Source organism: Haemaphysalis longicornis, unplaced genomic scaffold, assembly GCF_048455015.1.
Source record: "Haemaphysalis longicornis isolate Haplotype H1 unplaced genomic scaffold, Haemaphysalis longicornis Haplotype H1 scaffold_6, whole genome shotgun sequence".
In the NCBI taxonomy this organism is placed as follows: domain Eukaryota; kingdom Metazoa; phylum Arthropoda; class Arachnida; order Ixodida; family Ixodidae; genus Haemaphysalis; species Haemaphysalis longicornis.
The window spans coordinates 54,935,698-54,959,804 of record NW_027526407.1 but is presented as its reverse complement, the minus strand read 5'-3'; the positions used below and the strand labels follow the sequence as shown (position 1 = coordinate 54,959,804).

At 46.7% G+C, this 24,107-nt stretch overlaps 1 protein-coding gene and 1 non-coding gene across 2 annotated transcripts in view; both read right to left on the bottom strand.

Annotated features, from left to right (window-relative positions):
- Cpsf100 (cleavage and polyadenylation specificity factor subunit 2) overlaps positions 1–20,228 on the bottom strand; it is a 29,936-nt gene extending 9,708 nt beyond the window's left edge. The window contains exons 1-11 of the mRNA XM_077674388.1: positions 19,929–20,228; positions 18,284–18,549; positions 16,875–17,120; positions 14,436–14,524; positions 12,021–12,119; positions 11,447–11,569; positions 9,245–9,412; positions 8,067–8,164; positions 5,806–5,893; positions 3,175–3,281; positions 1,159–1,244 (exon numbers count right to left, since the gene is read on the bottom strand). Of these exons, the coding sequence (XP_077530514.1) occupies positions 1,159–1,244; positions 3,175–3,281; positions 5,806–5,893; positions 8,067–8,164; positions 9,245–9,412; positions 11,447–11,569; positions 12,021–12,119; positions 14,436–14,524; positions 16,875–17,120; positions 18,284–18,549; positions 19,929–20,077 (1,519 nt within the window). The 5' untranslated portion in view covers positions 20,078–20,228. The remainder of the gene's footprint in view (positions 1–1,158; positions 1,245–3,174; positions 3,282–5,805; positions 5,894–8,066; positions 8,165–9,244; positions 9,413–11,446; positions 11,570–12,020; positions 12,120–14,435; positions 14,525–16,874; positions 17,121–18,283; positions 18,550–19,928) is intronic.
- On the bottom strand, positions 16,656–16,729 carry Trnas-gcu (transfer RNA serine (anticodon GCU)). The gene has a single exon. It is a non-coding gene; the product is annotated as a tRNA-Ser (tRNA).
- Positions 20,229–24,107: the final 3,879 nt, after the last annotated feature.

Genomic DNA, 24,107 nt, shown 5'->3' with positions numbered 1-24,107 from the left:
CCTCTCGCGGAAACGCAACTCGAGGGGCATATGAGAGGGGCATGCGAGAAAAAAAGCGGATAACGTGGGCGAAATTTTCATTGTAAAACGTGACACGCGCCGCTTACGAAAGCGCCCATGAAATATCCTCCGCGGTGGTAAGCCTAATCGCCTCTGGCATTGCCGCTGCTGCCGCCACAAGCCGCCGCTTTGCACTTCGTTCGAGTTCGCTCATGCTTGTTGGGTTTCGTCGTCCCAGCAAGCATTTGTGAATCTTTATGAGCCTTGCACGCGTGTTTTTTTTCACACCGGTGTCCGCGATTGCGTGCCGGCGGCGGGAAGTGACTCGCGCTGCGTGCGGCAGTGGGAGGAGCCTGACCAGTTTTGCCATGGTTTCGCCAATGGGTAGGCGCGCACCCTATGGCGGGAGCTTCGAAGCGCTCGGGGATGCCAGCTGGCTAGACGATAAGGCCGCCGCGGAGGATATTTGATGGGCGCTCTGGTAAGCGGCGCGTATGACGTTTTACAGTGAAAATTTCGCCCACGTTATCCGCTTTTTTTCTCGCATACCCCTCTCGTTTGCCCCTCGAGTTGCGTTTCAGCGAGCGGTTAGAATCGGTCGCTGGAGCTACCCGCATCGCGCGGGTGGTCTCCGCGGCTGCGTCAGCGCGCCTGTGGCTTGCGGGGCGCGTTTTTGCGGGAATAAAACGCTCCATGCGGATCACGCTGATGCCCGCGTAGACGATTAAGCACCCATAGAAACAGAAACAGTGCGCCGGCCGTGTATGCGCGCCACGTTTTATTTTTCAGGAAACGCTTCACGGGCTGAACACTTCATTATACCCGCGAATTTCAATGTAGCGAAATTTCAATGTAACGAAGTAAATCACGAATTTTACCGACTTCGCTACATCGAGGTTTAACTGTATTATGTACCTATTCTTGAAATAAAACCAATGATGCAGTGATTGACAACCAACACAAGGGCCTAAAGCTTTCCACTAACAGCCCATGGAGAGGACTTCAAGTAATAGCAGTTCGAGCCTGCACTGCTTCATAGGCAGGTTCTCTAGCTAGCAATTTCCGATTCACACAGCATGGGAACCACCGAAAAATTGGTTCCATCAATTGGCCTGCCTAAAACAGAGTGGCCGGCTCTTGCTTCCCACAGGCACTAACCTTGCGCGAGATCGTAGTCTTCGGGCTTGGTCTCATCCGCCTCTTCCTCCTGCGTAGTCTTGTCGACCACCACGAAGTCTTCGGGCCTGCAAACAACCACACGTGCACACGGTTTCAAAGGTGAGTTTGGATGGGCATATATCTCTGGGGAGCAGGGTCCGCTAATGTCATATCGTATTTTCGCGCGTATAACCCACACCAAAAATGCGAAAATTTCAGTGGCAAAGTAAGGGTGCGGATAATACGCGGGAATTTTTCTTTAGTGCAGTTTCACGGCAATGCGCGTCGTGCCGTGAAGCTCCTACGCAGTAACACTGACTAAGCCTTCCATGGCAGCAATTGCGCAAAACGTACAAGGACAAAAAAGAAAAAACAGGGACGAGCGCACTCTAACAACTGAATTTTATCACTGAATTGTGACTTTCGCCTTGCAGTCAGTGTATTCCACTTGCTAAATATACACTATTTCTGTCTACATAGTATGTGATGTGCTGCTTGAACAAGTAGCTTTGGCGCAGCCTTTCCTGTATCAAATGTGCGGGCAATACACGAGGATTTTTTTTTCTTTTCCGGTGGGCTGAAAGTGGGGGTGCAGTATATGCAGGGGTGGGGTATACGCGCAATAATACGGTATGTTCATTACAGCAATTTTCAAACCTTCTTGACCACAGATATGAAAATGCACAGAAGACAGTACTGTCAGTATTGGGGTTTGCATTATCATATGATGTTTTAGGGGCGAAGCCCCTCAGGGGCTGGGGCTATTGGCGTCTCCTGTCGTCATCCGTTGTTGTCATAATCGTCGTCTCATGTAGTCACGGTAGTACTAAAACACCGAGAAACTCGTTTACGCCTCGCGCTAGATTGTAACGTGTACTAAAAAAACACCGGGACAATCGTTCACGCCTCCCGCTGGAACGATTCATGCTTCACAGACAAGAGACTTTCACAGCAAAGCTGTATACCTCTACCCCCCAACGGTTTCATCTCTATTGGCGAAAACGCCAAGGCACCAAGAATACACTTATACACCGCATGCTTCGCCCCTCCCCAGGTTTTCTGCTAGTGGAGATGGCCCAGGATTTTTCCTTCCTTTTTCGGTATGAGCACATCTTCCCAAGTTATGCACTTTCTTACCGATAGACTACTGTAAGTGCCAGGTGAAATATTGCACAAAATAAATTGACAAAAATAATGGCTTCACACTTCCAGCAATGCAACTTAGTTAAACTGCAAATTCCCCGAGGGCACAGCTCCATTTTTTTGGATTGCATAACATTTTCACTCAACTCTTCCAGCAGAGAAAAAAAAAAAAAAAAAAAAAAAAAAAAAACCCCGCAGTCTATGAAAAATGCATTTTTCTAATGGCAAAGAGAACGTTGCAATGCAAAGTAACAGCGCTAAGCTTCAGCAATGAATGCTAAAGGCCTGTGATGCCTAGTGCCACTAGATCAGGTCACAGAGTATCGGCACTCTTTTCTCCTATTGTTGCGTGCCGCCGCCGTGATCGTTGGTCAGTTCGCATCACGTGACACTTGTTTACACTGCGACGGTTCATGGGCGCTGCCATTTTGTTTATTTATGCGTTTCCTGTCAGTCAACTGTGATAGCCTCAGCTTGTCCTTCCTGCTTTGCGACTGCGCGCGACTGGCGTCGTTCCGAACTAACCTGCTTCGCAGCATTTCAGCTGCAGAAGTGTGTCCGAAGAAGCTGTGTTGCTGCGTCGTTGGCAGCGTTGCTTACGAAGGACCTCGTCAAAGTTAGCGGTGAGGTCACAGAAGCGACAATCTGGCAACACCGAGAAACACCAAAATGGCCGCCACTGTTATCTTGTGTGACTGAGTGACGGTACTCTGCATCTTGTCTAGTGACACTAGTGAGGCCCATTTTGCAGAGTGCTCTGATTAGCGAAGTTGATCGTACGCGAGAACAGAAAAAAAAACAAGATGGAAATCAAGTATGACGCACTGCGTAGTGTAAAAGTGGTGACAGAACATCAGACCCCATCTGCCTTACCGGATGATCTCCCCATAGTCGTCCCATTTCATCTTCTCTTCTTTGACCGGGAACATGAGGTAGGACTTCTTGGCCTGCTTAAAGAAGCCCATGCTTTTGGCTTTCGACTGCAAACAAGAAAGTGAGAACATATGGTAAACCTTTATAACATCAAAACCACATGACTTGAATTGCCACTCCTGATGTCAACGTCTGCTTATAAGAACCTTTGAAGGAGTACTGACACGAAATTTCAGAGCTGAGATAACCATAGTGTAGACCGCTTATAACTTATGTCGCGGGAGCCGTGAAAATCCACACTAAAATGTGGTGCCGCACTACAAACAAAACGCACAAATTCAACCATATCACAACCTACCTTTCAATCATTCTTTTTTTATTGTTACTCAACTGAACACCACTTAAAAACAGAGGTACTCTCTTTATTTCGTCTATTTTTCTCCACATCAGACGCAACTGCGTGGTCTTACAAACCGCGAGCGCAGCTTTAACTTGTATTTTGTGTTTTGAGGGATCTGCGTTTCTTAGCGCCAAGAAGAAAGAATGCCACAGGGAGGGAAGAAGCCCGGCTTATGCCGGCGAGACAACGTGACAAGAATGCAAAATGAATTTGGATTTTCGTTTTCTTTTCCCCACCCTGCCTTGCGTTCGCAGTGCGGAGGCATTTGCTTATCAGCACAAGGTTCAGGTAGTGGAAACCTCTGGTGTCTCGACTGGGCTCGCTATCTCCAGACGTTCGGAAAGAAAAAGCTTGGTTGCTTATCTGCACAAGGTTCTAATCACAACAACTTACCGCGTGGAGAGGGGGATGGGTCTTGCTATCTTCAGAGATGTGCCGAGAGCAAGGACAGTTGCGGTTATCACGCAAGTACAAACGAAGCACAAACTAAACGGTGCCTGTTTTTATTTATTTTGTGTGTCTAAGTTAGAGGAGAGAAGGGAACGCGGGCTGCGTAGGATGGCGGAATCCATCTTTTTTCTTTCTTTTCTGTGACCCTAAAACAACGCCCCAGCCGCACCGGTCGATCAGCGGACCCTTCACAAAACAGCACTATACAATTGTTTTACGTTGTGATCAACCGTCTAATGTACCAATATATGATTAGTGGGCTGGTAGGCAGTAAAAAAAGCATAACACGAAAAGTTCGTGCAGTACTCCTACTTCAGCTAGTTCTTGGTCCGCTGGTATCTGACCGTTTCCCCACAGTGAGCTGTCAATCTAACCTTCAAACTGAGAGGGGTCGAGAAGTTGAGGGCTGGCGGGAGGGGAGTGGAGGGGAACAGTGTTGCGAAAAGGAAATTTGAACATGGAGCTGAGGGGGAAGGAAGGTGGGAGAAGTGGATTTTGTTCATCAACACATCATGCCACACGACCAGAAGAGTAAGATCACACCCCAGTGACCGTTATTATAAGAGACGGCCTACACCTGATTTTTTCCTCCATTCTTTCCTCGCATCTGCCCGTGAACTCCTGAGTTTGGATAGTAGCAGCCTCGTTCACCCCATAATAATGTGGTGGAGAAGGTTTTTCTGCATCCCTATTTTATTTTTATGTTTTACGTGGTATGTTTTACAAGCCAGACCGCACACATGATGTGGAATTTCGTTTGAGCCAAACAGTCTTGCCAAAGCACTGCCACTATATACTGCACAACAATTATGTGAAGTTTGTGAAAAAAAAAAAAAACTTAAGTTAAGGGGGCACACAGGTCTTAGAAACTTTTTCTTTGCTTTCCAACCAATTTTGACGAGACTTTATGGGCTTGTTCAGTTTTTTTAGCTGATTTCAAATATCTAATTAGTTTTGATGTGAGGTAACTAGTTGTTTATGAGTTGATTAAAAGTTTTTCTTGATTGTGCTTTAGAACAATAGGTAAAAAACTGTTCCACAAAACATTAACTGCAATGCATGAATGAATAGATTCCAGAAGTTATGGAGAATAAAATGTGGGAAGGAGTTTTTTTTGTTTTGCAATGACATTCATGTTTACATCAATTCTAACTTCTAGGTTTGAACTACACCTGCACACCAATAAAAAGTAATGCTAATTAAACAACTACTGAAACACAAAATGCGAAATCTGCTTCCTATATTCTGTGGTTTAAACATTCAGCTTCTCAATGCAAAAGAAATGATCGTCCTAGCTACACCACATGCTGGGATGTACCTCTCGAGAATTTCGTATCACTGCGATCACTGTGGCGAAAAAGTGAGGAATTATGGAGAAATCACTATTCTTTTGTTCAAATCGTGCCTCTATGGCTTTTATAGGCACCTGGTACTGCTCCACGTACAGAATTTTCGGAGCAAAAACTGTACAAATCAAGAGAAAAGTGATAGCTGAAAAAAAAGAAAAAAAAGAGAGAGAAAAAAAAAGCTTTTTGGGGCAATTTTTCGGTTTCAAAGACCCATGTGTCCCCTTAAGATAACATGGTGTTCCAATCAGCTTTGCAGAAGACCACAAACTGTCAGTCTGACATTTTGACAAGGCCTATGCAAAAATACTAGCATCGGCAACAAGCAGCAGCGTCACCAGATAAAAAAATATTTTCATTTGGGGTCCTCAATGTAACAGTATACTCCTTCTCTAAACTTCAGCTGCGACAACCTCGAGGGAAAAAGTGACTCACCTCCCCCTTCGGCTCTGGCAGAGGCTTCTTCTCGTCGATGTCCATGTCATCTTCGCTCTCCTCACTCGAGTCGGAAGCGTCCAGCTCCCTGCAACAGAGAAGCACAGGGGTCGGAGGAACTCAACTTTGGTCCCTGTAAGGAAACTGAAGATTTCTGCAAAAGCTGCATTCCAATTTTCACCTTAGACTTAGACCTTAGACAGTCTGTCACGTTAAGCTCTGTTCCGATCCGAATGAAGCCAGCAACGAAGACTGCTTTGCGAAGACAGCAGTCAACAAGAACGCTGGCTACATTGCTGTCTAAACTCAAAAGCTCAGCACCAGCACCCACATTAATGCTGCAACAAACAAACCTGTTCCTCAATTTAGACGCTTACGTAACATAATTCTGCTCCTGCTTCCTTTTTATCTTTATCTGTGTTTTACCTTTTGTTTTACCTATCTGTCTTTTACCTTTATCCTTTTTATCTGTCTGGTATTGACTACAATATTTGTCGTTTCCGAAACTGAGGCTTGCGTTTCTCTCCATGTTTGCAAGAGTGTTTCAATCTGTGGTGTTGTCCACTGTGCCGTCCCAATTCTTACTGCTTTAGACTAGGGGTGTGCGAATATCAATTTTTTAATTTCGAAGCGAATTCGAATAATAAAAACAAAGTTCGAATCGAATCGAATATTTTTCGAATATTTTTCGAATACGAATACTTATTGATTTTTGTAAAATAATGTTTTGACCATCTAGAGACACAAAAACTGCAACTTTATTGCACAACAAATCACACAAAGTAAAATTAGGAATTACACAATACCATTGCACTCAACAGGTTAAGGTCTGCACTCACTTAAATGTTAACATGGAGAAAGGTTAACTGCTCGACATGTTCGGGGAGCAGTGACAACCTCCTTCTCGTCACCACTTTACCAGATACCGAAAACAGCCGCTCACTTGAGACACTAGTAGCTGGCGTGCCCGAGCCCGTGCACATTGCCGCGCGCTGATACAGCAAAATCTTGATGATACTAATCTCGCGGGACTGCGAAAAATACTCGTATCATCCGAAATTCGTATGAACCAACACAGACCAAAAAATTTAGCGCTGAAAAAAGTTTTCGTTTATTTCTTTTCCTACTTTCGCGTGAAGAAATTCGTGATTTTTTCTGTTTTTTTTTTAACCCGCGTGTCGCAAAGCAGTCCTTTCTGGAGCACGTAAAGCTTTGCGCTCGTCTCCTCACTCGCTGTGCCCAAGCTCGCTACACGCCGCAACAGCCAAGCGTGAACCGCATGGTGCGTTTTTGCACGCGATTTGCTCGCCTCGGCTCTGCGAGCGCTGTATTTTCACGCCCCCATCGACGATTTTGCGCCCGCGGTAGCGCCTACCTCGGTCAGAAAATGACGCACGACGCGCGCGGCAGAATGGAGGAGCCTGACTACTTGCGATGAGATCGAGACAGCCGGCTTGGCTCCGCCGGAGATGGTTAGGCTTAGCACCCCGGCAAATATTTTATGGGCGCTTTCACTAGCGGCGCGGATGATGTTTTATAGTACCGTTTTCGCATGCATTATCAGCTCCTTTACCGCACAAGCAACTTCGTGTTTCCCTTGAGCCGCATTTTAAAGAGCGGTTAGAAGCGGTCGCTCCAGCACCCGCGCCACTTCGCGGCTGGAGCTGACGCCATGTTGACTCCGCCAGCCGCGCCGCGCGCAGCGTGGGGGTGGTTTCGCGGCGGTGTCAGCGCATTGGGCGTGCGCAGAGCGTTTTCGCGAGCAGAAAACAACAGCCCGGCCGTTTCTGGAGAAAGAGTGACAAACAGGGGAGCGAGAGCCGTCACTTGCTCGTTTGGCAGTCGGGTGCCTCGCCGGCTCGTTCGTATCTTCCGCCGGGCCGCGCAGGTCCGTTCGTAACAGTCGAAATTTTTCCCATTGCAAACGATGCAATTTCGCCGGGACTTTTCGGAAATTCGTATCATCCCGAAATTCGCACCCCCAGAATCGTATCATCGAGAGTCCACTGTAAATAAACACCGATACAGACACGCTCTAATTTTTTTTTTTTTTTTTGGGTGGTTCGAATATTTCGAACAATAATAGTGTCGTTCGAATCGAATCGAATACCAAAAAATTCGAATCGAATATTCGAAGTTTCGAATATTCGCACACCCCTACTTTAGACGCCTAATCAGAGTGCTTCCTGAGCTGTCAACCATGCTGTCCGTGGATTGCAACACAGCCAAAGGGTTGGGGGAAAAAGTAACTGGCCACTTACGTGTCCCGCTCTGCCTTGTGGCGCGCCGCCGCTGCTTCCTTCTCCTTCCGCATGTACTCCTCCAGTTCGGAGCCTTCCAACCGAACGCGCTTCTTCACCTGCACATGGGAAAAGAAGGGGATGAAACATTCCTCGTGGATTCGTGAGAACTGCGCTAGATCAAAATCAACGTCATGATCACAACCACCCACCCTAACGAATAAGCTGCGATGTGCCCGTTTACATGCCCCGACGTTGTGTTTGCGCACGACCTGTCAGTGGCGTGACTTGCTCTTTCAAGAGAGGGTAATAACTTGCCAGCATTTATTTATTTATTTATTTATTTATTTATTCACATACCCTCAGGGCCCATGGGCATTACAGAAGGGAGTGGGTGATCACAAGATTATTTTGGAAAGATACAGCAGGCAACATTACAAAAACAAAGAGCTCTTTACACACAGAGCTGTTTGTTTTCATCGTTTGTTCTCACTGTTCATTTGTTTATTTTTAAGAAGCATTCACAATTGATTGATTGATTGATTGTGGGGTTTAACGCGCCGACGCAACGCAGGCGATGAGGCGCGCCGTAGTGGAGGGCTCCGGATTAATTTTGACCACCTGGGGATCTTTATCGTGCGCCGAAATCTCGTACACACGGGCGTTTTTGCTTTTCGCCTCCATCAGAAAAGCGGCCGCCGCGGCCGGGAATCGAACCCGCGACCTCGTGCTCAGCAGCGCAACGCCTTAGCCAGAAGCATTCACAACAAGTTTGAGCCAATAATGAACAGCGCAGCTGAATAACCCTTCTGCACATGCGTGCTGGCTCGACGTGGCCTCCCTGGTGTCTAACTCGTCGGCTCTCAGACCTGTGGGAGTAGTTTTTGTTTGATTGCACTTGACTCTTCTTTTTATATTACGCGTTTGATGCCTGTTTTGACCGTTGGAGTGAAAGCTATAAAAGGCTCACATCTTGACAAGCCATTGTGAGACTCAGGTGAACCACGCTACACTGCCCATTTGAGGTGCCATCTTTTTGCACTACAGTGCGATACTGTATCGCCGCTTCTTTTTTCTCAGCATGGATTACACCGTTCAAGCTTGGCTGTTCGCTCTTCATCGTCAACACGGAGGCCACTCTCCCGCAAGCTGCCTGCCTATTGTGCTACCTCGACAAGACGGGCCTTCACCCAACTCACAGTGATGGTGAGCGCCTGCTGGTGGGGGTTCTCGATGAGCTTCCGGGTGAGGGTGCCCGGTGCCGACCGGCTGGTGAGCACCACGCTGTTGCGCTGGCTGCTGCACCACTGGATGAAGAGCTCCCGCGAGAAGCCGCACTCCATGTCCGACATGCTCGCCAGCACCACCTGCAGTCAAGGGAAGCGGGAATTTCAAATCGCCACACCTTTGGAGTAGCACCCGAGAGTTCTCAAATTCTTTGGGACAGAAAAATTGCCCCAAAAAGCAATTTTTCAGGTACCACTTTTCTCTTAATTTGCACAGTTTTTCGTCCAAAAATTCTGCACTTGAAAAGAGTACCAGGTACTTATAAAAGCCACAGAGGCCCGGTTTCAACAAAAAAATAGAAATTTTGTCCTAATTCCCCACTTCTTCGCCATGAGTGGTATTGCAGTGATAGCAAATTTTCGAGAGGTACATCTCAGCATGTAGTGCAGCTTGGAAGGTTCTTTCTTTTGCACTGTGAAGTTGAACATTTAAACCTTCCAATAAGGGAAGCAGATTTTGCATTTTGTGTTTCAATAAATTAGTGTTATTTTTAGTTGGTTAGCAGCAGTACTTCAAACCTGGAAGTTAGAATTGATGTAAGCCTGTACGTGATTGCAAAACAAAAAAACTGCATCCCACATTTCATTCTTCACAACTTCTCCTATCTATTCATGCCTCGCTGGTAATTTTTTGTTGAGTAGCTTTTCCCCTATTGTTCTCAAGAACCATCAAGAAAGATTTTGAATTAACTTGGAAACACCTCACTCAAAGTATTTGGATATTTGACATCGGCTAAAAAAATTGAACAAGCGCATGAAGTTTCAGAAAAATTGGTTGAAAAGCAAACAAAAAAAGTTTCTAAGACCAGTGTGCCCCCTTAATACAAGCGACCAGCCTTAAAGGTGTCATGAATATGAAGTACTTTGTTCAGTTTCAAAGAACCAGCCTCGGGTAACGCACTTAACTCCCCTCTAGCCATGAAAGTCATTGTTTAAAATGAAAAAAACGCAAGGGTTACTGAAAAAATTCAAATTTCGTGCTACAGTGACGGAACATAGGCAGGAGTGACATATTATGGGCCACCAGCAAACACACACACACAGTCTGTTATCTGCAAATCAGCATTCAAGTGATACAATCAAACGGAAGAAGAGGCCCCACTACAACTGCCCAGTCATTATTCTTGGCAGTGGCCTTGGTCGAGGGCCGCCAACTGCACAGACAAGATTCCATGAAATCACGGAGAAATCCCCGGAAAGTGGCTGGAGAATTGGCACTGCTCCATCTGTTTCTTTTATTATCTCGGTTAATAGTTTGAAGTTTGTAACAAGCAGCCTCTTTGTTGAACCAAACTTTTATTCTGTTTTCATGGCCCCTCTAATGACACTTTTGGGCAGAAGCAACCCCAGCTAGCCCAACAATAGTCAAATTGCAGCCCCGATAGAAACGTTAACGGCGTAGTTACAAGTTGAAAAACCTTTACCTTATGGCCAAATGTTAAGGGGGGACACTGCTCTTAAAACAGCTCCTTTAAACTCTGTGAAACTTGCCAGTATTGCTGCTCTTTTTCCCGCTGATTTCAAATATGGCATTGTTTTTTGAGTCAGCCAATTAGTTACCAAGATAATTAGGGATAATTATCCACTTTTGGAGGAACAATACACAGCAGTGTTAGTCATAGAACAGTAATCTTTATATTTTTTAATACTACTATCAACCTCGGCAAATGCAATAGGGGAATCACTTTTTTGATTCACCACACGGAACTCATTTTACAGCTCATTGAACTTTGGTGGCACCAGTGGCAAGGAACCACTTCAAATGCCCGTTTCAAACACCAAAGTTTAATGAGCTGTAAAATTAGTTCCATGCGGTGCATAAAAAGTGACTTTCTTACTGTATTCGCTGGGGTTGATAGTAGTATTGAAAAATATAAAGATTACTGTTCTATGACTAACACTGTTGTGTGTATTTTGCCTATAAAAGTGGCTAATTATCCATAATTATCTTGGTAACTAATTGACCAACTGAATAAATAATGGCATAATCGAAATCAGTGGGAAAAAAGCAGCAAGTCCGGCAAGTTTAAGAGTTCACTTTAAAATTAAAAGGAGACAGTGTCCCCCCTTAAATGTAGTGACAAGAAGCGCAGCCAGTCCATGGAGTCGACCCACCTTTGGCTCAGGCACCCTGGCTAACTCGGCCAGTCCATGGCACAGCTGGAGGTGTCGGAACTGGAAGGGGTTGTTGCGGGCTCCCTCGAAGGAACGCATCACCTTGTCACTCATCCACTCCACCTGCAAAGGGAGAGGGGCAACCGGAATGAAGATCGACACCCGGTCTGTTTCAGGATCTCTCTGCCTGGAGTCAATGGAACGGGGCATGCAGACACAACCACTACGCTTCGGTAGCTTTAACCTCTCTGCACGACTCGAGTAAGCTACAGCTGTGAGGTTTGTAGTTTCTTGTAGCAAGCCAAGACAAGACAACAATTAAAAATTCACACTGACCATGAATGTTTATAAAAACCAAAAGCCAAGCCAAGCCAAGGTAAGCCAAGAAGGTGGCTCGCTTGGTTATTTTACGGCGACTTGGTGCACAGAGACAACCGCTATGCTCTGGTGGCTTCTGCCTCGGCGCATGACACAACTGCGCTAGAGCTGGCAGATTTGTAGCTCTCTTGTGGCAAGCCAAGCCAAGACAAGCCAAGGTCCCGGGACGCTTGCTTGGTTATTTGATGGCCCTCACCTGTGACTTGGCGAACTCGACCACGTTGTAGCTGACATTGTTGAGCAGCGCGAGGGAGTAGGCCATCAGGCCGGAGTCCTGGTTTCGCCAAAGCTGCTCCTGCGAGGTGAACACACTTGTTCGGACAACTGTGGCTGCATCCACACAGCACAACAAGGGCACGACGTGAGCTATCGGAATGCCGGGCCTCAGAAATCAAAGAGACACACACTGACTCAAAGAAACTTAAGGGAATAGCTTTAACTCGTGTACGAACCATTATTAGTCCGGTTATTGCTATTAGTGGTGCTGAAATACCTCCAGCCACTGTACAGCTCTGCACCAAGACAACAAATCCTGGAGACAAGAACCTTTGCCAAAGAAATGAATTCACCTATGGAACGCCTCATTTAAAGGAGCCACGAAGAGAAAACAAAAGTTTGTTTTATTCGAAAGATTAGGTGTTTCATAGTACCCTAAGCACTTTCCCGGAAGCAAATGATGCTTTATTCACTGAGGAATAAGGCAATTTAAGCTAAAATTTTAAATCTCCCACTAAATTGCACATTTCGTGACGTGAACAATGGCGTCATACGAGTCAGTCCATGAAACAGATACTTAGTATGTCGACTCCGTATAGCACCCACACGCGGGAATCAAACAGGAACCGGAACTCGTGCCGAAACCGAGACGGCGGCCATTTTAAATATACTAGTAATACCTAGTGCACCCGCAGCCCTAGTCATGGAATCGCCTGATCCGGAGAACAAAACTCATGCCGAGAAGCTCGGGCTTGCATTTAACAACCTCACACCACTTGAACGCTCAATGCTTCGAAGTGCACGAGCGGCAGGAGTTGTGGGATACGCGGATGGACCGGAAAGCGACCATTCCGCGATAGCCACAACAGACGAACGCCCTGCCGTCGGCACCGCTGCCTCGTCAGCCCCGTCGCGACGGACGAATACAGACTGGTACGTATGTGCTGTATTTTTATTACGGTTAATAATAGTTCAATTTCAGTAGCAGTATCGCTTATGCCAGTTGGCCGGTGTCGTGTATGGAAAGCCGTTCGCGTGAGCTCTCTGCTCCGACCAGAAAGATACAAGCGTCAATGCGCGGTGTGTACGGCATTTTTTCCCCCAAGGTCAGAGCGCTTCGACGGCGATTTGACGAAGTCGGCGACGAGCGCCAGCATGTCCCAGGAGTGAGCTAACGTAAGGGTTCCTGCCGTAATCACTTCGTCGGAAATGAAGCGAGCACACTCGTACTTCCTTTAGCTCCCTTTCTCTTCCGTTTGCAAAGTTCACAAAACGTAGCCACTTGCTTCGCCGACGTTCGTCGTTGGGCAGCACATGAAAGGAGATCTCCTCACCGGCGGGGATGCTGCACTCCCTCGACGATTTGCCCGTACTACATGGGCATTTCAAAATGCAGCAACGAAATTTCATTTTAAAGTACTCGAACAAACTGAAGTTTTCAGTGGTTGTAAACTGTAAACGAGCTCGTAACGACAGCAGCAAGCCAACACCATTCCGAAACTCCGACGACTGTCACTATCTCGTCGCTGGTTGCTGTTCCTTACTCCCCTCGTTTTTATTTTTACCTTTGCTGGTTGGCGATATGACGGCCAACCTCCTGTGAAGGGATGACGATACCAAGCAAGGTCGCGGCTGTGCGTGCTGGGACGGTTCGTTGGCCCCGAAGAGCCTCGAACCCGAAAATTCGTCTGCGCGACGGTGGCGACGGCGAGATGTCGAGTTCGGCTGGCGGTAGTATCGTACGCATTGGCATACACGCTTGCGTGTTTATTCGGAACTTCAACCGTTTACTCCACCGTTCTTAGTGTCATAAAAGGAATGTGCAGTATGTTTAACGGGCATATAGTTCACTATATATATGCAAACTGGTAAGCCCTGCCTAACTTGCATTTGCTTTTGCCGGCCCCCGCCAATCGCAGAGCATTCTCGAGTGACATCATAGGTTCTGTTGCGGAAAATGAGCTGGTGGGTCGCATGGCGATTCCCTTTTTTCCTAATTATGTAGCTTATTTGAGCGAAGTTTGTGTCAAAAGTGGTGTCAGTATGGTTCTAACGAGGCAATCTTTCGAATGAACCAAACTTGTGTTTTCTCTTCATGGCTCCTTTAATCTCACTCCTACTCCCCAGCCATACAATCTGCTCCTTGAAGATGCACACGAGTAGGCTTCACAATTTCAGACTAACCAGCCCAGATCACTGCTGCAATTCAGAACACAACGCATTATGCATCAACATCCCAGGCATTTAAAGTGTAGAAAGTTGATTAAGTTGGCCACTAAGTAATGAAATCATTGTTCTAGTGAACATTACACTGGACAAAGCACATGCTAAGCATCCCAAGCATTGCCAGCACCACAAAACCTGAATCTTCAGTGCAGCCAGTGACTGCCCTTACCAGCATGTGGGCCAGTTCGAGGACGCGGCCAGCGGTGTCCACAGCGACTAGAACATTGCCCCCGTTCCGCAAGGTCTGCAGGATGTTGGCTGCAACAAAGGAAGAGGGAGAGCAACAATAGTGTTGAAAATTGCACTGGGACAAGCACGGTCCATGAACACCCTTCTCTTGCTACCATCAGTAAAACAATGCCGGCCAATGAGAAGATTGTCACTCACGCTTTGCATCGCCCAAGTATATTTGTGCTGAATGAGCAACACATTTTTCAACCACACGGAGAAGAGGTATTAACGCCTCCCAGTTGGTTCAGGCCTCCAAAAATCTAATACTGCTGATACTCCTAGCTTTTTTGAAGTCTTAGTGTCCCTCCAAGCATGAGGAAGAACGGAAAAAATGCCTGTGGAGCCTTTCCCAAGCCTGGTGAACTCGAGGAAGAAAACAGCGCCTTAAAAACACCTCGAACAATAAATAAGGCATGAAGGCAAAACGAAACCTTGTTTATTTTGGAAGAACTAGCCTTCGGTAACTCCGTCAACTCTACTCCAGCCCCCAAAACTTCTTTAACCAAAAAGGGATAAAGACTGAAAACCTTCAAATTTGTGCTACATAACCTTAGCGGTGAAAGAACAGCGGGAATATTAACAGAGAGAGAGAGAGAGAGAGAGGTCTTTAACCCTTTGAGGGTCAAATTTTTTCACCAAACGCGACCCCCCCAGGGTCTATTTTTTTTTATTGCTGATTTAAATTGTTTGGACGAATCTACATCTAGAAAAAATTGTGTTGTCACAGGCACGTGGTTTATTCATGAGTAACCCCCAAAAAATTGTAAAGAAGTTTCGCGGGTGCAAGAAGCGGGAAGCGTCCGGAGGGCAAAACAGAAATTAGCTGCTGCGCGCCCGCGCATGACCGGATGCTCAAGCGCCAAGATGGCGCACAGCTGTAGTAAAGCATAAAGAAAGAAAAGAAGAGGCATCGTCGCAAGAAAGAAATTTTATGTATTTCCGCAGTGTGGCAGCACATGCCAAGCGAGAAAAATGATCGAAAGAGGGACGCTTTTTAAACATACATGTGATGACCTAAATGTACTTCATTGACCATGTTGAAGGTGTTTGCAGGAGATGTACACGTATGTCATTGACCCTGAAAGGGTTCATGTGACTGGTGATGTTAGCCTGGCTTGCAATGCCAGACTAAGAACAGGGTTATCAGCGTGTTAACTGAACATTAGCAGACAAGTGATACGACCAAACGAAACCAGCAGCACCACTACATTACAATCACACAGACACATTTCTTGGCAGATATGTTAGTCAGTGACTGACCGCCAATTGCGTAATTGAGTTGCTCTGATGTCACATGAATCCAGCGAGAAAGCGTCAAAAATAAGATAGATAATGTGAGATAAATTCGTAAAATACTTGAACAAAAAAATTAAAGCCTCTCCACTCAATGTGAAAGCTGTCGGTAGTGCAGAGCAGTGATTCGCCATAATAGGCTGTGGCGCCGTTATCCGCTCACTGCTACCACCCAATGCAATTCAAATTTCCCGCCTTCACAGTGCTCGCGTGCCCTCTGCCTGAAACTGCCTCAGCAGGAGTTTTGTTCTTTTTGTGCTGGCTTTCCCCCCGCACGAACTGGCGTTGCACTACCACTTTCTTTCGCTTACCATCGTAAAAACCAACCAAACGACTGTTCTTAACTAAATGAGTGTGGGCGCTGCCGGTTAATTGCATATATTTTGCCTCAAATGTATTTACAATTTTCTTTGCGCTAAATAATGGGGAGATGTATGACAAGCACCAGCAGTTCACGAGTTTCGAACGCTTATGACTGTATAGAACCGTTTGCTTTTGAAGCCTCTGGGTTATGGCGTCATTGACGACGGCAACACGAGACAACGTGAGCCCCTAAAGAGCTCTGCATTAAGAAAATGTGGCGCTAAACAGACGCGGACGAAAACAAGACACGACAAAAACAGGCGTTGCTTTCAAGTATGAACCAGCTCGCTCAGCAACAAGTTCTGGTACGATACATGCATGACACAAGCGATTGATTTGGTTGATTGATTGATTGTACGGTTTAACGTGCCGATGCAACACAGGCGATAAGGCGCGCCGTAGTGGATGGCTCCAGAATAACTTTGACCACCTGGGGATCTAACATGCACCAAAATCTTGTACACATGGGCGTTTTTGCTTTTCGCCTCCATCAGAAAATGGCCGCCGTGGCCGGGAATCAAACCCGCGTCCTTGTGCTCAGCAAGCACAACACCCTAACCACTGCGCCACCACGGCAGAAGGCGATTGATTTGGGATTTGAAAAACCTCCTAGCTAACTGAGTTCTTTGAGTTAAGGCAGTTCCGCTATCTAAACAGACGTCACTGACTGTCGCGCGAGAAATAGTCTGCACACGGTACAGTATCGCAATCAACGACCTACTCATGAGCTGTTCATCACGTGTCCTCCGCCGTGCCTGGACGTAGTTGGCGTTGTAGCAGTCGGTGATGAGCAGGGAGGGCCGGCTGATGGTTTCCAGGGCACAGCCGTTCAGGTGTCGCTCCTTCTTGTGGTTGAAGTCCACTGCGTACACGATGTCCTCCTCGCCATCCTTAACGATGCGCCACACCGTGCCACCAATCATGTGGCCCGCTGGTAGCGGCGTGATGGACAGGCCCTGGCCCTTCCCTGCCAAGGGAGAGGTCAAGGGGTCGGGGTCAAAGGTCGTGCTGACAAGCCGCAGGAGGTACAGCGCACGCAGCGGCGATGTTGACAGATACGGAGCGGCACAAATGCAGAAGATGCAGGCGATCACTGGTGCCATCTATCCAGCTGTTCAGGGTTAATTCGTCTTTGAAATGGCTTAGCAAGAGTTATGAATATGGTGATAGGTGACGTGTTCATTCATTCACGCACGAATGTGTACAGATCCCCACTGCCAGTGTAGACCAAATTGAGTGAAACCCCATTTCCCACTTCTGCCTTGAAACTTCAAAGCTTCGAAGCTGATGGATGGTGGAGAGTCCAGCCGAAGGGACAATTCCCCGTATGAAAAGTTGACATCTTTGAGAGTAGATAGATTCTGCCAATCTGATGAAAGACGAAACCGTGACGCACCAATGTGAGCACAAATTACAAACGCATGTAGCCTGTGCGTACGTAGTGGCCAGGTTGAGAAAGAGAGAGAGAAAAAAATGAAAATGACGCAAACACACCATCATTGGATTTCGCTGTCTGTGCTTCATTGTAGGACGAAATTTGTGCCTGGCTCCATAAAAAAATCCGTCATCTGCATGCAGACTTGTACGTCAAGGCATTGTCACCATGATCACTGTAGTGAACAGATTGGTGGAATTTGCCTGTCCTCAATTTCGGGGAATGATTCCCCTATTTCAAGGAATGATTCCCCCAAACTCTCCACAACTCGTCAATTCCACTTTAAAGTTTGAAGTTGCAATGTTATGATGAGCCAGACTGGGGCTTGGTGGGAAGGTCAATAAATACTAGCTTAAAGGCATCATATGCAATCTCTACAGACCGGCATAAATATACATACAGCGTACACACGTTGCCAGGTGAATGAATTCTATGCTCTTACTAATTCCCATCAAACAGGAATCAACCTTGAATTGCTTGATCGATGGTGTTGATTTCTCCCGTATGAAATATCAACAAGCACTGTGGCAAAAGTTGCAAAAGACACAATTGCAGAAAGCAAAATGAGGAAGCAAAAGTTCACACACTTTGGTAGAGCTTGGAAACATTTTTTGTCCACCGAGGCAGTGTGGTGCACCAAATACCTCTGCATTTGCACACTGAACAATGCATGTTTTGAAGAAACATGCGCTTGCCTTTGAGATTGATGGTCTGGCTGTACTTGAGCTGGATGATCTTGTCGAAGGCGGCGTCGACGTCGTCCAGGGTGAACAGGGTGAAGTCCTCCATGTTGTGCCTCGACTGGAACAGGTCGTACATGAACATCTGGCCCATCTTGTAGACGGGCACCGTGGCGTAGATGGGGCACTTGAGTTCGCACTGCCCCACCAGGTACGGCAGCGCGCCCAGGTGGCCGCAGTCGGGAAACGACAGCAACACCGCGTCCACCTGGCTGGCGTACCTGCCCAGCGAAAACGCATCCATGGTTCGTCGTCGTCACCATCATTATCAGTCCGTTTCCCCAACTGTTCCTGTGTGGCACTGCCCTAGTCCATTTGCCTTCGCATTTCCTTATGTCATTCCTCTATCGGGTCAATGATCTTCTCCGTCTACTTCTCGTCCGTTCTCTCGGTAGTCATTCTGTTAACCTGGTGGACTACCAAAACAGCTCTCAAAGACACCATAGCATACATGAGTGGTGCATTTACACTGGACGGCCCAGACACGAATAAAGGGCTCAACATCATAAAACTGGATATAAATGTATTGTAAAAAAGCACACACAAACACAATAGGAAAAATTGGACAGCAGCATGTGGAGGCCATTTTAGTGAGTGTTTATCCCGTGTTTTCATTTGCACGAACGTTTATTCTGTTTTTGCACCATTCGCCAAACGTCCCCCACCTCGAAAACCCACTATTGCACCCACTTCACAACTGATGGTACACTACAGCTTAATGTCTGGCCAGAGTCACAGTTAATTATCAATTACTATTTCTTGCTTTAGTTGTGGTTTTGTACACATGTAACCATCGCTATAGTTACATCTAGTTACATCCAATTCACTGTATTTATTTTAGTAAGTAGCTATGACTCTGGCTAGTCAGTAAGCAATACAGGTTCGGTCAGTTGGGTAAAAATCAAGACAGGCTGCTCTAACCATCAGTTGTGAACTGGCGTAACGATGGGTAGGAAACATTTGACCCACCGTCATTCTCACCTATTTTGAATCGTTTACAGAAGGAAGGATCTAGGCAATTGTACAGAATTTACTTGGAATAACTTTTACTTAAATAAAAATATGAGGCTGCGCAGAAAAAAAATTGGAATCGTAAGGTTTTAGCGTCATAAGTTGACTGACCGGTTCACTGCGAGTGATGGGAAGCTGCTTCAACTTCACTCGTCAAACGATTACGAGCGCAGACGCTTTCTAAAACACGGTGTTTTCAATCCTTGTTTCCTCTAGGCAACATAATCCCATCGTTATTTAAAAGCTCAATCGTTAATTTTTACTAATCGCTATCTCGCAAAAATTATAACTTCTGCTGCCGTCATCAGAACACCTCAGCACCTCCGTTGAATGGTTCGCACTCGCAAAACGAACAAGCGCTCGGCGCAACAAACTTCAATCATTGCATAGCTGAAGCACGCCCGAAACAATGCCGTAGCCATAAACATTTCTTAAAATCCTTTAACCCTGGAAAGAAACTCAGCAACAGGTGATTGGACGGACGCTGCAACATGGAATCAAACTCGGAGAACATATTAGTTGCGAACACAAATGTGTGATCGTTTTAGGAGCGCTGAAAATTTTCGCACGCGGTTTGGCACACACTCACTTTTTCATTTCTTTCACGGCGTTCAAGCTGAAGAACTCGTCCCAACCACAGTCGAGCAAGAACTTGAACTCGTCCACTTGCAAAAGGTAGCACTGCGGAGATTCGTCCTGGACGCCAGAGATGGCGTGAAGCTTGATGATGGATGTCATGTTGCTTTGGCAGTGGTATGCTAGAAGTACACACTGGTACTACACTGGTTTACTGAAGTTACAAAGCACTCATGCTTCAGAATGAGCGAGCCGGCGCAGCTGCCATGTTTTGCGCGCTTGACCGACTTTCAGGCTCTCGTCGTCTTACGGATTGTGCACCGAACGTAGCCACAGCGAGCCAATCCTAGTGCTGAGTCCACCTTGAAGAAAAAGCGGCGACGCCGACCGAAAGATGAAAACAAAGTATTAACGTTTCAGGCCTCCAAACGAAAGCCTTGATCAAAATAAAAAAAGACGCATCATTGAAGCTTGCTTGTTCGCCTGGTAGCGCCGTTTAGCTTTGGCGGCCGACTCCATGTTGGAGCCAAAGCTAAACGGCGCTACCAGGCGAACAAGCAAGCTTCAATGATGCCTCTTTTTTTTATTTTGATCAAGGCTTCGTTCGCTGTGATTCCCTTACGGCTGCCTAAAATAAACGTACGAGTTAACTATTACTTGGTTCCAGGGCACTTATGAGCTTTGGTGCAGCACAATGAGATGCAAGCACCACAGGCCATAAATGCAGATGGCGCATGCTTTACTATTATAGTGCCGCAATTGGCTTAGAAACGAATTAGAAAAAAAATGGTGTCACTTAATTGCATTATTGGTTATTAAGCCCTCGTCTGTACCATTAGTTAAAAGGTTGCGTCGTAGGTATCGAACGAAGGTTTTAAAAATGCATTGTCAAGCACGGACGCGCTTCAGCAATAAAACTGGCAGAAGGAACGCCTTTGTGCCCCTCGTGCAGTGTGACTGGTGACATTGATCACTTCATTATGAACTGCCCCAAAACCAACCCTGAGCGGACGAACTTTTTTCGTGATCTCCAGAAGTTAGGAGTGCCATGCTACATCGGAGGACATTATTTTTCCTAGGGACCACTGGATTGTGCGAAGAGAGGTGTCTCATCTCCTACTCGGATTCTTGCAGTCCACAGGACTAAGTGAGGTGCGGTGACATTGTGTGTCTGTTATTTTAGGACTAAGGGAGGTGTCATGACTTTGAGAGCTTTGATATGGTATTGGGGACGATTAGGCGGAGCAATTGCCGGCAGCTATGCGAGGCCTTATTCAACAATACTTACTTACGCCTCAGCAGCGCAGAGCCACGTGGAAGAGCAGAAAGTTCTCTTTGGCGGTGGCTCGCCTCGATCCAGTCGAGTTTCGCATTACACAAATGCCTCAACCAGCGGCGCAGTAGTCTCTAGCGAACCATGGCGCTCGTGGACCCCCCCCCCCCCCCTTACACACACACACACACACAGACCTCTTCCATGACACTATCTGGCCTAGTAAATATGCGTTATGGTCTTGGAATAATTACGGACGTAGCAATGAGGCAAAGAGCAAGTAAGATGGTAATTAGACAAAAATCAAGTAGCTTCTTGCTGAATGTCTAGCTCTTTGCTTGGCGATGCGTCAAGGCAAGGGATCTGTCTGTGCGTGAGTGTGCGCGCGTGATTGCCTCACTGTTTTTATAGAAACTCCCCGTGTTACTGAATTCATTTAATTTTCAAGCCCGTGCAAAACCGTTATAACGAGGGTATGCTGTGTACCACATATAATTTACGCACATTTACACCCGGCAAAACTCGAGCTTTTATGTCTGCGTTGAGGTAAGGTGAAAGTTTGGGCCAGTTGATACTGTTGGGTTGGTTGGGCTAGTTGACAGCTTGTAGCGCGGGAAAAAAAATTAGCAGTGGCTTAGCTCGACTGGATATACGTAGCGTGAGCTAAGGTTCGGGTGGTTATTTTTAGGTTTCCTGGTTGTCTAGGATTAGCTGATTATCATGCTTACTGCTGCTAAAACGATTTCCAATCCAATCCAATTCGATCCAATTTAATTCAAGCCAATCCAATCCAGTCGCGGCGGCGGCAGCGGCGGGGGCTCCTGTGCGCCGTGAGAGGGGTCACCTCCTCGAGCATGCGCAGCACGACCAGGAGCCACGCGAAACTGCTAAGCCTCGCCAGTGTAGCTCACGCTACAAAATACGAGATCCGACAGTCGCTTTTCTTCCGCGCTACAAGCTCTTCCTTCTATTCTGAGCTAGCTGCCGAACAGCCGCAAGGGGGGGCTTCCGGAAGGGTCATTTGCCGTCTCCCCGAGCTCTCAAGCATTTTGGCCTGCATTGATATATGCTGCCATGCACTAAGTGCGTGTGTCACTTTCAGCTCCGAGCGCAATTACCCACTAAGTGAAACACGGACGCACGTCAAACGAGACCTTTATTGAACCCACAGGAGTGCCGCCATATTTTAGTCGGCGGAGAGGACTTGGAGGAACTCGTCGCTGACTGACACGCCACTTCAAAATACCGTGCCCGCACAGGCATGCGTTCCACAGCACAAGCATGCTCAGAGCTGAAGAACACGCGTCTAAACCGCCGTTCCTTGTCATTCTTTGGATTCCACTTGATTTCGCGAACATACGTAGATTATGGGCGTACGGTTTACACCGCCTTCGCTGTTAAACAGACATGACGGCGTCGAAGGAATCACACTCGCAATAATGGTGGGCTTAATTCCGTTAGTTCTCCATGAACGACGGATAGCGCTGACTGGCACCGTTGGTTCCGGATTCCGGATTCCGGATTCCAGAGAGAGAGAGAGAGAGAGAGAGAGAGAGAGAGCAAAACTATGTTGGTATTATGAGGCCTGCGCTCCGGGAACCGATTGGCTCCTCGGAATATGGCAATGGACGTTATCAGTACCGGTGTGTTAGGATATAAGTGTATGGTCCAATAAAGCTCTTCAAGCTCCTTTAAGGGTCTCACCCATTCCTCTCAGATGGATGGGCACTCTGTGGAGAAACTTGGTTTGCGAGAAGGGGGGGGGGGGGGGGGTTGTGAGCATCTAGAGTGAGTGCGCGTTCAAATATTTTGTAGGATATTAAACGCAGTGCGAGTATTTTGGAGCGCAGGAAAGCCCGTAAAATGTGTCTCTGTTCGTCGAAAGGGAGATGAAGGAGGAAAAATATTGAGAGTAAAACGAAGGAAGCAGGAACCACTGTTGTATCCGTATTAGTGTGTTACGATTAAGCGCGCCGTTACCTTGTGCGCGCGTACTGCATGTAGTGTGGTGAAGAACACCCGTGCTTTGAGGAAAGCCCGCCTTTCTCGAATATGTCTCGGAACAACTAACGAGGCAGTGCAGGGAGATATGGGCTGGGCGTAGTTTGAAGTTCGAGAAGCGCAGGGTAAAATATGTTTTGAGAGGAGGCTGAGAGCAATGGGTCAACGTAAGTGGACAACTGAGGTTTTTTAGGTACCTGTACTTGAAAAGCGTGGACACGCAGTGGCTAAGGAAGACTAGAAGGCTAACGATGAAGTACGGAAAGAACAGCGGAGAATCCAAAACAGAGACAAGGCGGATAGAAACGAATAAATGGAGAGAAAAATGGAAGCTTAAACGTCGTTAGAGATGTAGAGAGCTGAGAAATTGGACATCAGAATGGAAAACTAAGATAAATACCAGGGCAGTGCTTTGCTTTTTGAGGCTAGAGCAGGTTGCTTGTGAACTAAGAGCTTTGTGGGGAAGTATTCACGAAATGATGGGGTATGCGTGGTCTGGGGAAAAGAAACAGAAACTATGCGGCACATAGTGTTAGAATGCGAGGGTATCCATCCAAATCTACATGAGGGAAATATTCGGCTGCAGATGCCCTAGGATTTAAGGGTAGCACAGAGGAAGTTAACTTCAAAGCTGCCGAGGCGACGAAAAGAGGAATAGAATGCTGGTTGATGAAAACAGAGAGGGGAATATTGCCTAGGACAGTTACCACCTGTAACAGGAAAAAAAAAAAGAATATTTTGTTCCTAATAAGTTTTTTGTGCCTGCCCTAAGCAGCGCTAGTATTAAGCCAAGAGTATAAAACACAGGTATATTAGTCCTTTTTGGTAAGATGCCACGTCACCACCCAGCTACAAAGAGGCAACCAATATCAATCATCATCATCATAATAATAATACCATCTATCATCATTATCATCA